This window comes from Tachyglossus aculeatus, chromosome 18 (assembly GCF_015852505.1).
Source record: "Tachyglossus aculeatus isolate mTacAcu1 chromosome 18, mTacAcu1.pri, whole genome shotgun sequence".
Lineage (NCBI taxonomy): Eukaryota > Metazoa > Chordata > Mammalia > Monotremata > Tachyglossidae > Tachyglossus > Tachyglossus aculeatus.
The window spans coordinates 32,272,012-32,287,431 of NC_052083.1; the positions used below are offsets into that span (position 1 = coordinate 32,272,012).

Here is a 15,420-nt window from a genome sequence, read left to right on the forward strand (position 1 = left end):
GGGATGATGCAGCTTCCGGAACCTTGGTCTTGAGATTTCAGGGATGAAAACATGCACAGAGAAATGGATTGTAGGGCTAGTGGCTCATGTAGTGTCACTGACACTCTCTCCTCCCTGTTAATCATGTCATGCTGGGGCATACAGTGCAATGAGTACATAAGCACGCAGGGCTACAGCTCTTTACGAAAGGCATGCATGGCCTTCACTCCCATTAGCTGGACACAGGTAGGCCTGGGACTTGATCCCAACTTTCCTGATTCCCAGAGCCAAACTCTTCCCACTGGACCAACTGCCATTCATACAAACTGATTTTCGGAGAGGTGAGGGGTGGGAAACCAAGAAATCCCATTTTACAAGTGAAAATGGGTAGAAAAGAAGTCCCAGAGTTGAAGTCCCATTAATTGCTACAGAGGCTCTTCTCCTTCCCCATTTCTAACCCCATGACTCTCCGCAAATGCACAGAACTTGGAAGCAGCGTGACCTAATGGATAGAGCACTGGCCTGTGAGTCAGAGGGTCTGGGTTCTAATTCTGGCTCCTCCACTTGTCTGCTGTGTGACCTAAGGCAAGTCACTTAACTTCTCTGTGCCTTAGTTACCTCATCTGGGACAAGGACTGTGTCCAACCTGATTGGCTTGTGCTCAGTGCTTAGTACAGTGTCTGGTACATAGCTCTTAACAAATGCCACGGAAAAAAAAAACCACAAAAAAACTCACCACTGATCTCTTGTGAATGATGTAAGGAAGCGAATTCCTGCAGGAAGTGGAGCCATTTAACTGGTTTCTCTCTGCAGATCTTAAAGACCCAAATTGTGACTCTTAATAAAGGCTGCCAGCGCTTCTGGTCCTTAACCCACGATAGTCTTACTGTCTCCTGTAGACCACAGAGCCCAGAAAGTTTATGAGAATAATGCTCTTCTTGATGGGCCTCCTTTCAGATGTCTCCTTTGTCTCTTCAGGAAGCACTTGCGCTGCACTCTAAAAGGAAAATAAAAAAATGTTCAAAAAGCTCAAGTGTTCTAACAATAGAACCTCCGCAGAGAAGCTTCTGCCAGCAAACAGAGATAACCATTCTGATTAACGCACTCTGTTTGTTCCGGTACACTGCCCTGCCAACATGGCCCAGCCAGAAGTCAGCTTTACATTGGGCAGGAAACCTTCAACCGTGTCTCCAGTTGGCTGGAAATAGTCACCGTCACAAATGGAAACCAGGGCTCTGAACAAGCATATCTCTTTGGAGATGTTGGACACATTTCTGAAATCGAGGCTTCTGATTAGGAAGGAAGATGTAAAGGTTGGATTTCTGGGGAAGAGGAGAAAGGAAAAAGGGGAAAGATGCTATCTGACTATTTGGAAAGTAACTGCCACCTAAGTAGTACAGAGCATTGCCTAGGGGAAAGGGTACAGGCCAAGGAGATAAGGAGACCTGGGTTTTAAACCCAGAGCTGCCATTTGCCTGCTGACTGACCTCTGGTAAGTCATTTAACTTTTCTGGGCTTCGGTTTCCTCCCTTGCCAAATGGGGATTAAATACCTGTTCCCTTCTCCCTTTGACTGTGTGCCCCATGTGGAATGGAGACTGGATCCCATCGTATTATCTTGTATCTTCCCCAGTGCTTGGCACACAGTAAGCCCTTAATAGATGTTACAAGCATTATTACAACTTCATAGGCCAAAGGCAACTAGTCATGGGACCATTTGTGGGCTCTAGGCTTCACCCACCTAGAGCTGCGAAGTAATAATAATAATTATTATTGAATTTGTTAAGCACTGTTCTAAGCACTGGGGTAGATACAATAATAATAATAATTCTGGTATTTGTTAAGTGCTTACTATGTGCCAAGCACTGTTCTAAGCGCTGGGGTCCATACAAGGTAATCAGGTTGTCCTACATGAGGCTCACAGTCTCAATCCCCATTTTACAGATGAGGGAACAGGCACAGAGAAGTTAAGTGGCTTGCCCAAGGTCACACAGCAGACAAGTGGCAGACCCGGGATTAGAACTCACATCCTCTGATTCCCAAGCCCGTGCTCTTTCCACTAAGCCACATTGCCACCTCCTCCTCCTTCCCTTCCCTTGAATCTACTGAGGAAAAGAGCTAAGCCTCTCCCAGTTTCTGCAGAGGACAGAAACCAACCTTTCCCTTCCCACCCCATGGCCACATGCTGCTCTCTCTGCCCAAAATGGCCACCTTAGAACTGAGACTCACCTATCAATCAATCGTATTTATTGAGCGCTTACTGTGTGCAGGGCACTGTACTTAACGCTTGGGAAGTCCAAGTTGGCAACATATAGAGACGGTCCCTACCCAACAGTGGGCTCACAGTCTATCGTTACCGGTGGAAGACTCCATCCAGTCACCCAGAAAAACAACTGGTCAACAATGGATCACCAGGGAAGGGCCAACACCAAGTTTACCACAGGACTTTCCTGCCAGCAGATTTCATAGTGCCTCATTTGAAGAGAGCCCAAGTGATGCCCCATTACAGTGGTTGATAGAGATTCCAGGGCACATTACATGGGTCCTTCACCCACACTATTTTCATTGACTCTTAAGACTCTTAAGTCCCTGAGTGTCTATATGTCCCTAAAACATAAGGATCTGGGCCAGAAAGAACTAGTCTTTATTAAATGGGCTACTGAAAAGTTGAGACTCCAGTTTCTGCTGCAGCAGAGGTTTGGAAAACTCTGTTCTACGACAAATCTCAAGAAAACAGCTGGAAAGGCATCACAAATCACACCCAGAAAGACTGCTGTGGGCAGAAATTAGATGAGGAGGTCGGGTGCTATTTTTGCGTGCCCTTTGGGTGGGGGAAAGATGACTAATAAATACCGTCTTGGTGTATCACTCTTTTCACTTCTGATCTATTACTCCTACTCCACCCCCATCCCCAAGATTATCCTATTAAATTGGCAAGGCAATACTAGCTGCTTAGGACAACAGAGGAAGTAGGGTCATCATCATCATCAGAGAAAACAAGTTTCACTGGTTTAGCTGCTTCCCTGACATTTTTTTGCCAGGGTCACTGGCACATGTGAAGGTCACCTTATAGGTAAATAAATGGAATCTGTCCATGCCTTCTGGAGATTTAAAAAAAAAGTGCCTTGAAATCCTTGGGCTACAGATCCTAGGGACTTCCTCTGCATACAGCCCTAGATAATTCGAAAAGTCCCTTTTGGGATACTAAACTCCTTGAGAGCATGGACTGGGTCTACTTTACTGTACTCTTCCAAGGCCTTAGTGCAGTGCTCTGTACACAGTAAGAGCTCAATAAATACCACTGATTGATAAGAACACTTCAGGTTGAATTTACACAAGTGCTTTAACAAGCTGGTAGATTTTCACTAGGGAAATTATTAATAAATACTAGTTAATTCAGGTATCATTTTCACCTACTTCCTGGCAACTATAACTAAGATGAAAAAGAAAATCATAGGCATAGTCACATAATCACACTATAGTTAGGTCAAAACAGATATTCCAGGTAAATGTAGGGTTTTTACTTGAAGTATTCTAAGCTCTTTACTTGACATTACTAGTGATGGCCTGGCAATAAGGAAGTACCAAATCAATCCACCAATCATATTTACTGAGCACTTACTGTGTGCAGAGTACTGTACTAAGCGCTAGGGAGAGTACAATATAACAGTTGGTAGACATGTTCTCTTCCCACAACAAGATTACAGCATAGAGAGGATCTAATGGTATCATACATACCAGTCACTCTATTTTATATCTTTCCTTGGAAAGCCACAATTTCACAAAGGTGGTCATAGACTAATATTTGAGACATTTTGACTGAAGAGTCAAAATATGCAATCTCAACTGCCCTCCTTTCATATCAAACCAAATTTTGCATCAGTAACTCAGCCACACCGCTCATTTTCCATTATTCCTACGTGTAGTGTGCTCAGGAAATCAAATTACTACTGAATTACACTGCCTATTACACAAGAACATGGGGCACTGCTATGGCCTCTGAGGGATTTGGAGTTTGAATTTTTCTGATTAATATTTATCGAGTGCCTACAAGGTTGTATAAAATTTCAGCTCTAACACTACATGAGTGAATTGGTTCTGAAAGAACCAAGTGCCTTTATTTACTTAAAAAAGCAATCTCATCTAGTCAAATATAAACTAGATACGCTATCAAAATCATTCTGCTCAACTTCAGATTGGAAGAATTTTGAGACCTACAGTCACTGTGCCTTTCAGGACACAAGTCGATCCATGACTTTTAAGTTAAGGCTTTATCGCTTCAAATCACAGGGTCTTCATGTGTAACCAATGTCACTAGCTAATTTCACTGTAGATTTTTATTAAATATATGCTATAATACATTCAACTATGTGTATATAGTTGAGTATAAAGTGCAAGAACAGTGCTTGTATTATATACAAGACACTCAGGCCAGGCACACACCCTGTCCTATACAGGCCCCACAGTCTATGTAGGAGGGACTACAGGAAATGAGTTCCCATTTTACAGATGAGGAAACTGAGGCCCAGGGAAGTGAAATGACTTACCCAAGGTCACAGCAGAAAAAGTGCCATAGCTGGGATGAGAACCTAGGTCCTCAGAATCCCAGGCCTGTGCTCGCTCCACTAAGCCAAGCTGTTTCTCTCAAACATTTAGTTCAGTGCTCAGTTAAAAGTGCTCAATAAATATCATGAACTGATTCACACCTTGTCTTCAAGTTGCCTCAAGTGTTTTTTTTTTTTCAATTCATGCTCTAGCCTGTTAGCTAACTGTGCAATAAACATTATTACTTACAGACACACATCTCTTTCCTCCTGTCAAATGTGTACTCATCAATACCTTGTCATTTTTTCTATGGAATTGGTGCCTTGTAGAACATGATCAATTTCTCTGCTGCCTGAACAGAATCAGACAAAACCCACTGGACACTCAAGAGCTAACACCATTACTTCCCAGGGCAGTTCTTCACTAATATGGTCAAACAAAATAGTGATCAAGCAAAATAACATGAAGATCTGATTGATACTTCCAATAATCAGCTAAAGGATAGGCCAAACATTCAATCAGCTGAAAACAACTTGCATTCACTCAATAGAAAGCTCAGTTTCAACCTTGTTTATCAAGAAAAGTTCTGCCTTCTTTCAATAGTAAACACTTCACAGTGACTATTTTTAAAACAGTCCCTAACAGTTGGCTTTTGTCCCAAAGTGTCAGGAGTACACTCCTTCCAAAACTGTCATATTCTGTGGCATTTTACGATTTGATCTGGGTGAAAGGTGGTTCTCACCATGTAATGCAGGTACAGTTCTCTTTTAAATGGGGAAGTGGTAAAGACATTTCATTTTTTTAAAACCCTGATCAAGGGAAAAGTTATCTAGACATCTGATGCTAGCCTTTGTGCCATTCTCACTGACAAGCTAGGAAAGTCACCACGATCTATGATGGGTGGCTACCCAGTTGGCTCAAGAATGGCACCAAAGGTAGCTAGCACCGGTGTCTGGTATCAAATTGGGGTAGGGGGAGGAATATGGGGCACAATGACTATTCTTGGGATCAGTTCTATTTAATGTTTCAACTGTTGCCTTGGAGGAGATAATTGAGAATATGCTTTACCATCTACAGAAAACAGCAAACTGGGCAGCGTTGCTAGCACTGTGGAAAATAAGAATAGAAAAAATATTGAAATAAGCTGGAAAAATGGCCCTACAAAAATGCAAGATTGCATGGACACCCATTTTTCTCTTAACAAGCAAAAATTCCTGGAACATATCTAGCACTTCTATTGCACTGAAACTCTCCCAAGTGCTTAGAACAATGTTCTTCAAAGGCTTAATAAATATCAAGAAGGCACTTAAACAACGCTTTTTCCTGGGATGGACAGTGGGCAATCTATTCTACTCATTCAAGTGTTTAATAGAGTGCTCTGCACAGTTCTCAATAAATACACTGATTTGACTGACTTAACTCCTTCAAGAACAGGGCATTATAGGAAATGGGTTTAAAATAAAGCAGAAGAGATTTTGGTTGGATGCAAGGAAGAATCTTCTGACTATTGGGGTGATAAAAAAAAAAACGCTAAGTGGGCAACCAAGGGAGTCTGTGTAGGGTCTCCACCTTTGGAAACCATACAAAGGGGATGGATGATTTATCAATCAGTCAGCGGTATTTACTGAGTGCTCACTACTGTGTGCAGAGCAAAAGCAGTAAGGGCTTGGGAAGAGTACAGTACAATAGAGTTGGTAGGGGGGATCCCTGCCCCCAAAGAACTTACATCAACCTAGCTGGAAGTGATGTCTGGAGAGCCCTCCCGGTACTAGGATTCTATGAATTGCTCATTGTGATTCTGCCAATAAGGTGATTTACCTTTAACAACCCCCCGGTTCCACTTTTCCAGAGAAAAATAGGGTATTAACAATGCTGAATTGGCTCTTTTCAAGTTCAGCTGGCTACTCCCTATTTGCAATTTCCACATAAGGGTCGGGGCATAACCCATGATTCCATTTTGCCCACTGACACATCCTAAGTTTTCATGAATACCCACTGTAATACTTAAGGGTCCGTAGTTAACCCACCTTGGACAGATATTTTGGCAGAGGGCTCATTTCACTTTCCAATGTTCACTTCACAAATAACCCAATCACTCACTGGAAAGGGACACATTGAGCCCCACACAGTGCAGGAGTAAAATAGAGAGTTAAGCTAGAAATTCAGTTAGCTTTGAAAAATAAAAACTGAAGTTTTCTGGTCAGCGACTGGACCCTCCCTGGTTTTCAGACTAAACCTCAGGGTTTAGTCATCTCTATTAAGACACACTTCTGGATACATCTTGCTCAACACACAACAGATTGAAAAGAAAGAAAACAACCTTTATAAGTTTAACGGTCACACTTCTGGATTTCCCCGGCACCCATCACTGCTTTTAAACACACGACTGTTATTTCAGGTTTCTTACACTCCACTGCCCGTTAGTCTACATTTATGCCAGTCTTTAATTAAGTCAATATATCTCCTCAAACCTTTCATTCAAAACCCACAGCTGTCATTAGTTCTCTGTACTTCACCCACTGGACATGGAGTGGAGAGAGGAAGAAAGCGGGTGGAAAAGGCAGGTCTCAATTATCTTTATCACTACTCCGGGCAATGGTACCTCAGCCAACTGACATTTAACTTCTTGGAAAAGGAATCAAGGAACTGGGCTCTTCCTCCCTACTGTATCCAATATCCCAAGGCAAACCACTTAATTCCAATAACTCAAGTAACCTACTCCGCAGCCGTCGCATCTCCCTAAGCATTCATTCATTTATTCATTCAATCACATTTATTGAGCGCTTACTGTGCGCGGAGCACTGTACTAAAAACCTCCCCCTGGCATTAAATCACTCCCGACGATTTCAGTGGAAGAAAATTGCTTGAAACAAAGTCAACAAGGCAGACGTCAAGGGGAGAGGTTTTTTTTTTTTAACGGGATAGGCAAAAGCCTTAACTTCTTGGAAAAGGAATCAAGGAACTGGGCTCTTCCTCCCTACTGTATCCAATATCCCAAGGCAAACCACTTAATTCCAATAACTCAAGTAACCTACTCTGCGGCCGTCGCCTAAGCATTCATTCATTCAATCGTATTTATTGAGCGCTTACTGTGCGCAGAGCATTGTACTAAGCACCTCCCCCTGGCATTAAATCACTCCTGACGATTTCAGTGGAAGAAAACTGCTTGAAACAAAGTCAACAAGGCAGACGTCAAAAGGAGAATTTTTTTTTTTAAACAGGATAGGCAAAAGGCTTAACTTCTTGGAAAAGGAATCAAGGAACTGGGCTCTTCCTCCCTACTGTATCCAACATCCCAAACCACTTAATTCCAATAACTCAAGTAACCTACTCCACGGCCTCAAGTAACCTACTCCACGGCCGTTGCATCTCCCTAAGCATGTATATAAAGATACATGCCTTCTCCTCTTCTTGTTCTACTAAATCACCCCTTGAGCCTTGGTCCTTGTTCTGGAAAATGGGTCGTCCCCCCACGGGACAAGGTGGGGGGAGGGAAGCACGGGGAGAGGGGAGGAGGGCAGAAAGGGGAAAGGAAGGAGACAAGAGGGGAACAGGAGGAGGGCGGCTGGGGGAAGTCAGGAAGACGGGGGTTGAGGGAGGGCAGGAGGAGGGCAGTCGAGGGAAGGCAGGAGGAGGGCAGTCGAGGGAGGGCAGGAGGAGGGCAGTCGAGGGAGGGCAGGAGGAGGGCAAGAGGAGGGCGGTCTAGGGAGGGCAAGAGAAGGGCGGTAGAGGGAGGGCAAGAGGAGGGCGGTAGAGGGAGGGCAAGAGGAGGGCGGTCGCGGGAGGGCAGGAGGAAGACGGTCGAGGGAGGGTAGGAGGAGGGCAGTCGAGGAAGGGCAGGAGGAGGGCAGTAGGAGGGCAGTCAAGGAAGGGCAGGAGGAGGGCGGTCGAGGAAGGGCAGGAGGAGGGCAGTCGAGGGAGGGCAGGAGGAGGGCAAGAGGAGGGTGGTCGAGGGAGGGCAGGAGGAAGGCAGTCGAGGGAGGGCAGGAGGAGGGCGGTCGAAGGAGGGCAGGAGGAGGGCGGTCGAAGGAGGGCAGGAGGAGGGCGGTCGAGGGAGGGCAGGAGGAGGGCGGTCGATGGCGGGCAGGAGGAAGACAGTTGAGGGAGGGCAGGAGAAGGGCGGTCGAGGGAGGGCAGGAGGAGGGTGGTCGAGGGAGGGCAGGAGGAGGGTGGTTGAGGGAGGGCAGGAGGAGGGTGGTCGAGGGAGGGCAGGAGGAGGGGTGGTCGAGGGAGGGCAGGAGGAGGGCAGTCGAGGGAAGGCAGGAGGAGGGCAGTCGAGGGAGGGCAAGAGGAGGGCGGTCGAGGGAGGGCAAGAGGAGGGCGGTCGAGGGAGGGCAAGAGGAGGGCGGTCGAGGGAGGGCAAGAGGAGGGCGGTCGAGGGAGGGCAAGAGGAGGGCGGTCGAGGGAGGGCAAGAGGAGGGCGGTCGAGGGAGGGAGGGCAGGAGGAAGACAGTTGAGGGAGGGCAGGAGGAGGGCAGTCGAGGGAGGGCAGGAGGAGGGCAAGGGGAGGGTGGTCGAGGGAGGGCAGGAGGAGGGCGGTTGAGGGAGAGCAGGAGGAAGACAGTCGATGGCGGGCAGGAGGAGGGCGGTTGAGGGAGGGCAGGAGGAGGGCGGTCGAGGGAGGGCAGGAGGAGGGCGGTTGAGGGAGGGCAGGAGGAGGGCGGTCGGAGGGCAGTAAGGTGAGCAGGTGCGGCGCCAGGGCTGTCAGCAGAGGTCCCGGCCCCCGTCCGGCAGGTGCACCTGGGCACCCCGCCTCCCCGGACCCCAGGCCCCCGGACCCCCGGCTCACCTGCGGCGGGCAGACGGGCGGCCGATGGAGGGGCGGAGGGACGGAGGGACGGAGGCCTCGGCCCGGCTCCGGCCACCGCGGGCATTTCCTGCTGGTCCCCTGTCCTCCCTCCGTCCCTCCCTTCTCCTCTTCCTCTTCCTCCTCCTCCTCCCCACCCCCGGAGCCCGCCCCCCCACCCCCCTTTCACTTTCATTCCGGCCCCGGGGACACGTCACAGGCCGGGGGAACCTGCCCGGAGGGGCGCACCGACCCCTCCCCCGGCTCCCACCAGCCGGGAAGCACCGGGAAGCACCGGGAAAAGGGGGCTGAGAAGGACCCGGGAATGCTCACCCTCTTCCTGCACCGCCTTGCTCCCACGGCGCACGGGCTGTTCGGCGTGGGGAGGGAGTGGGGGGGCCCAAGGGGCTTCCTGATCTGGACTTAGGAAAAAAGAAAACCCACCCCCCCAGTTTGCTTCGCCTCCACCCTCAGAACTTCGTGCTCATGTTCAACCCACAACTGGAAATGACAGGTTGTTTTACAGTTAAGAAAACAAACCATTTACAATCACAATGGACATTATACCTCGTAATACGTGTGTGTCAATAGATACACACACATTTGATAGCTGGCGGTTTTGTTGCAACAAGTATTAGTCCAGTGCTCTGCAATCAATCGTATTTATTGAGCGCTGTGTGCAGGGCATTGTGCTAAGCGCTTGGGAAGTACAAGATGGCAACATATAGAGATAGTCCCTACCCAACAGTGGGCTCACAGTAAGCGCTCGATAAATACGTTTGAATGAGTGAATGAGAGTGTCTTCTTGTTTATTTTCACTCCATCCCCGCAGCCTAGGCTTCTGTCCTTTGGGAGGCTACTCATTCATTCATTCATTCATTCAATAATAATAATAATAATGATGGCATTTATTAAGTCCTTACTATGTGCAAAGCACTGTTCTAAGCGCTGGGGAGGTTACAAGGTGACCAGGGTGTCCCACGGGAGGCTCACAGTCTTAAGACCCATTTTACAGATGAGGTAACTGAGGCACAGAGAAGTTAAGTGACTTGCCCAAAGTCACACAGCTGACAACTGGCGGAGCCGGGATTTGAACCCCTGACCACTGGCTCCAAAGCCCGGGCTCTTTCCACTAATCATATTTATTGAGCGCTTACTGTGTGCTGAGCACTGTAGTAAGCACTTGGGAAGTACAAGTTGGCAGCATATAGAGACGGTCCCTACCCAACAGCGGGCTACTCCCAAGTGCTTAGTACTGTGTGAGTTCAATGTGGGCAGGAATGTGTCTGTTACACCCTACTCTCCCAAGTGCTTAGTACAGTGCTTTGCACAGAAAACGCTCAATAAATACTATTGAATGAATGCTCCCCACACTACTGTGTTCCACAAAGTGCTCCACAGTGCTCCATAAAAACCATCGATTGCTCTATTTATTTATTTTACTTGTACATATCTATTCTATTTATTTTGTTAGTATGTTTTTGGTTTTGTTCGCTGTCTCCCCCTTCTAGACTGTGAGCCCACTGTTGGGTAGGGACTGTCTCTATATGCCGCCAACTTGTACTTCCCAAGCGCATAGTACAGTGCTCTGCACACAGTAAGCACTCAATAAATATGATTGATTGATTGACTGATTGATACGGTAAGGGCTCAGTGACAATAGACATCTTTGCCAGGTAACCAGGCCACTTCTCTCCCCACCAATTCGCTAAAACCCAGGAATGGTAGGTTTTCAGATAGTCACGGAATGTCTTAGCTGCCCTCAGTGAATAGGGAGAAACCACTTACTACTTTGGGGGCAGACTCGTCCAGCTCTCTGCAGAAACATTTCGGGCTTCTGCAACATTACCTACTGGGATTAAGGACCACCATGCTATATCATAACATTTTAAAATAATACTTAGGTATGCGGATTTTGTGCTGACTCGAAAAAGGGGCCAAGAATTATTTCCATTCCTATTACGTTCCATATACGCTTCACAGCAATGAGGCTATTTCACGTATTGAAAAATTAACAACTATAACTGCAATATTTGTCAAGCGCTTACTATATGTGCCAAGCAGGTCGGACCCAATCCCTGCTCACATGGGGCTCACAGTCTAAGCAAGAGGGAGAACACGTATTTTATCCCCATTTTAGAGATCAGAAAACTGAGGCAAAGATAAACAAACCAAATCGCCAACAATCACACAGCAAACAAGTGGCAAAATTGGGATTAGAACCCAGGTCTCCAAGACTCCCCGCCTTGTTTTCACTACGAAGTTTCACCTGCTCTTTTGGCAACAGCACAGTCTTATGAAAAGGGCAGAGCACATGAAAGGGAGTCCAGAAGCCTGAGTTCTATCTCAGCTCACTGACCTCCTGGTTGGCTTTAGACGTGTCACTAACAGACTCTTCAGGTCTCTGTTTTCCTTTTCTGTACCCCTGGGCTAATAACAGCTTTCTCTTCCTACCGCACAGGTTGTGAGGTGAACTGAGGCAATCAATATGACAGTGTTTTGGTGAAACAAGAATGCTCTACAAAATCAATGCAAGATTATTACTTTAAGGATGGACTCTTGAAAACCACAGTCGTTTTAAGGGAGACCATGCCACACCTGCACGCAGCACGAGCAGGAAAGCAGAAATCTGAATACATCAAGGCACATTTTTCACTAATGAAGGGTGGGGAGGATATTGAACACCTGAGCAACCCTAACCTAAAACTCTTGGCAACCCGGCCCCATTCATTCAATCGTCCTTATTGAGTGCTTACTGTGTGCAGAGTACTGTACTAAGCCCTTGGAAAGCACAATTCAGCAATAGAGACAATCCCTGCCCAGACCGGGCTTTCAGTCTCAAATTGGTGCCTTCAGATAAAACTAATCAAGCAATCAAAATCACAAAGCAGAGGGGAAAAAAACCCTCAGGGCTCACCAAACTCATACACCTGCCAATCCATCTGCAGGTGCTATAACTTTCCAACTGCTTGGGGAATGAGGTTTAAATGGGTCTCTGCAAAGAGTCATCAGAGTTAAATTCTGAGAACCTCCAAACTTTTATACAGTAGAAGATGATTCTTCAATTGCAAAACTCTCCTTATTGGCGTGTCAAGTTTTCAGCCACAAGATCTATGTCTTACTTTCTTGGACTTTTGCCTTGAAAAGACCAGACTGAAGTTAAAGAAAATACCTCATAATGTACACTCTAACCCCATAAACAATTTGGCCTTCCAAGAAAAATAGAAACCTAAACATTAATGCCATTGCCAACTAAAACTTTTATGTAAAATGCAAATGCCCCAATATTGCATCTACCTTAGAAAAATAAACCTGGGCTAATCAGATATGCATTTTCAGTTATTTCTATTAATCATATTTTTAATCACAGATTCCATGAAAACAAATATTCTTAAATTCTCCAAAACTCAATGCATGGACAGGATCTCAAGCTAAAGGAGGTCTTTCCAGCTGATTTCTGTGCTCAACAGAAATAATTCAGGGACTAATTCTTCTAGACTGTGAGCCCGCTGTTGGGTAGGGACCATCTGTATATGTTGCCAACTTGTACTTCCCAAGCGCTTAGTACAGTGCTCTGCACACAGTAAGCGCTCAATAAATACGACTGAATGAATGAATGATCACTATGGGCAAGAAGCTGAAACTCAGGGAGTGATGAAGAGTTGCTAATAAAGCAAGCATAGACCCAGAAAACCTAATATCATCCTACCATTATAATTGGAACCAGAGTTGCTCCACAGCTGTTCACATTTCAGTTCTGAATCTCTGTGTTTGGATGATGGAAAGGGCATGACCCTGGGAGTCAGAGGTCCTGAATTCTGATCCTGCCCCTACTGTTTGCCAGCCATGACGCCCTGGGCGGGTCACATGGCTTCTCTGTGCCTGTTTCCCAATCTGGAAATAGGGGATTTGATGCCCGTTACCCCTCCTTCCTGGACTAAGGGGCCCTGTGTGGGACAGGAACTGTGTACAACTTGATAATCTTGCATCTACCCCAGGGCTTGGCATATAGTAAGGGCTTACCAAATTCCATCAAGCACAAGGGGCCTGTAGAGAGGAACACACAAATTCACCTTGACCGTCACTCCTCCAAGAATAGGCTCCTTTGCCCACCCCCAGTGATCTGAGACAAATCCAACCCTTAATTGAGGACTGAACTGAGTTCTCAGATCCCCACATAAAAGCTTCCAGGGAAGTTTGGAGGACATTGATGGAGATGATTTAAGAATTAGATGAAGAGGGGTTAAACTAAGAATTAAAATTCTTCTCTTTGGGGAGGAGGAATTTGGCCTTCATGAATACAAAATATGGTGGGGTTTGCGTGTCACAGCTGCCATAGGCTAATTACCCGGGAAAACCGTTCCGGGAGATTCAAATAGAAAGTGTTTTGAACACTGCATGATGGAACTGCACCACGTAAAGGGAAGTGGGGGGTTGGACCACTGTGTTGGATCATTCAGGCTGATGAATCCCAATAATATTGTTCAATCCTCCACTTTACTTGGTACACACCCAGGATGGAGCCATAAACTGAGCACTGGCTAGTGTGGCTGTCTTTATGCTGTTTTTTTTTATCTTCCTCCACAGGAGATAAAGAGTGGTGAGATGTTGTTTCCCACTTAACGGATAACATTGAATGTGTATCCCTTACTTAAGCATTTTGATACTCACCCCAGCCCCACAATACTTATGTAAATCAAACAGAAACTCCTTACTATTGACTATAAAGCATTCCATCACGGTACCACCTCCCTACCTTACCTGGATTATAATAATGGCATTTATTAAGCACTTACTATGTGCAAAGGTCTGTTCTAAGCGCTGGGGAGGTTACAAAGTGATCAGGTTGTCCCATGGGGGGGCTCACAGTCTTAATCCCCATTTTACAGATGAGGAAACTGAGGCCCAGAGAAGTTAAGTGACTTGCCCAAAGTCACACAGCTGACAATTGGCGGAGCTGGGATTTGAACCCATGATCTCTGACTCCAAAGCCTGTGCTCTTTCCACTGAGCCACGCTGCTTCTCTTACTTTCTTGGATGCTTTCTTACTGCAACCCAAGCCACACACTTCACTTCCCTAATGCCAAACTTACTCGTTTTACTTCAATCTCGTCTCTCTCGCCACCAATCTCTCACCCATGTCCCGCCTCTGGTCTGGAATGCCCTCTCTCTTCATATCCAACACACATTCTCCCCACCTTCAAAGCCTTATTGAAAGCACATCTTCTCCACGATACCTTCCCGAACTAAGCACTCATTTCCTCTTTGCTGCCCTTGCACTTGCATTTGCACCCTTTATTCACTCCTCCCTCAGCCCCACAGCCCTTATGAACGTATCCACAATGTATTTAATTATATTAATGTCTATCTCCCCCTCTAGATGGTAACCCATTGTGGGCAGGGAACATTTCTACCAACTCTGTTATACTGTACTCTCCCAAGGGCTTAGTAAAATGCTCTGCACACAGTAAGCACTCAATTTGACTGCATGATTGATCGATTGTAAATACTATACTCTAGTTCCCCTAATCGTAATATTTTTTAATGTCTTTCTCCCCCAGTAGACTGTAAGCTCCTTGTGGGTGTTGTGTTTACCAACTCTACTCTACTGCACTTCCCCCAGGGCTTAGTACGATGCTCTGCACACAGTACGTGTTCAATATATACCACTGACAATGAACTTACTTACTGCTCAAGGCAGACCGCTTGACCCATGAACTTAAGCCTGTGGTTGGGGCTCAGGTCACCTCCCTGCACATAGGGGACTCCTCCTAAATGATAAATTAGTTCCATTAGCTCAGATCAATGAAAATTGAGGTGGTAGAGCCTGGCACCAGCCCAGTGTGGCCAGACCACGGCTTCCACACAACACTTGAAACTGTAAAGGACTGGCCAGATTGGCTCCAAGCCAAGCCTGGTTGGGTTCAGCCCCACTTAGATAATGAGTAATGAGGAGATAACAAAGTGGTCTGGATTCTCTAGGACACTAGAGGTTCTGGGCCCCGGAGGAAAGAGAGGCAGAGATTGTGAGACTGTGGCCTCCACTGCCAGAGAGGAAGCAACAAGGAGTTGGTCCAGCAGCCTCAGATCCAACAAGGTGGATGGCAGAGA

General features: G+C 46.4%; 1 protein-coding gene across 2 annotated transcripts in view; it reads right to left on the reverse strand.

Annotated features, from left to right (window-relative positions):
• The window catches only part of SLC37A1 (solute carrier family 37 member 1), a 90,001-nt gene that overhangs the window by 53,872 nt on the left and 20,709 nt on the right, over window positions 1-15,420 (reverse strand). For both annotated transcript variants that reach the window (XM_038760372.1, XM_038760371.1), the window contains one exon: window positions 716-976. In XM_038760372.1, the coding sequence (XP_038616300.1) occupies window positions 716-771 (56 nt within the window). In that variant the 5' untranslated portion in view covers window positions 772-976. The remainder of the gene's footprint in view (window positions 1-715; window positions 977-15,420) is intronic.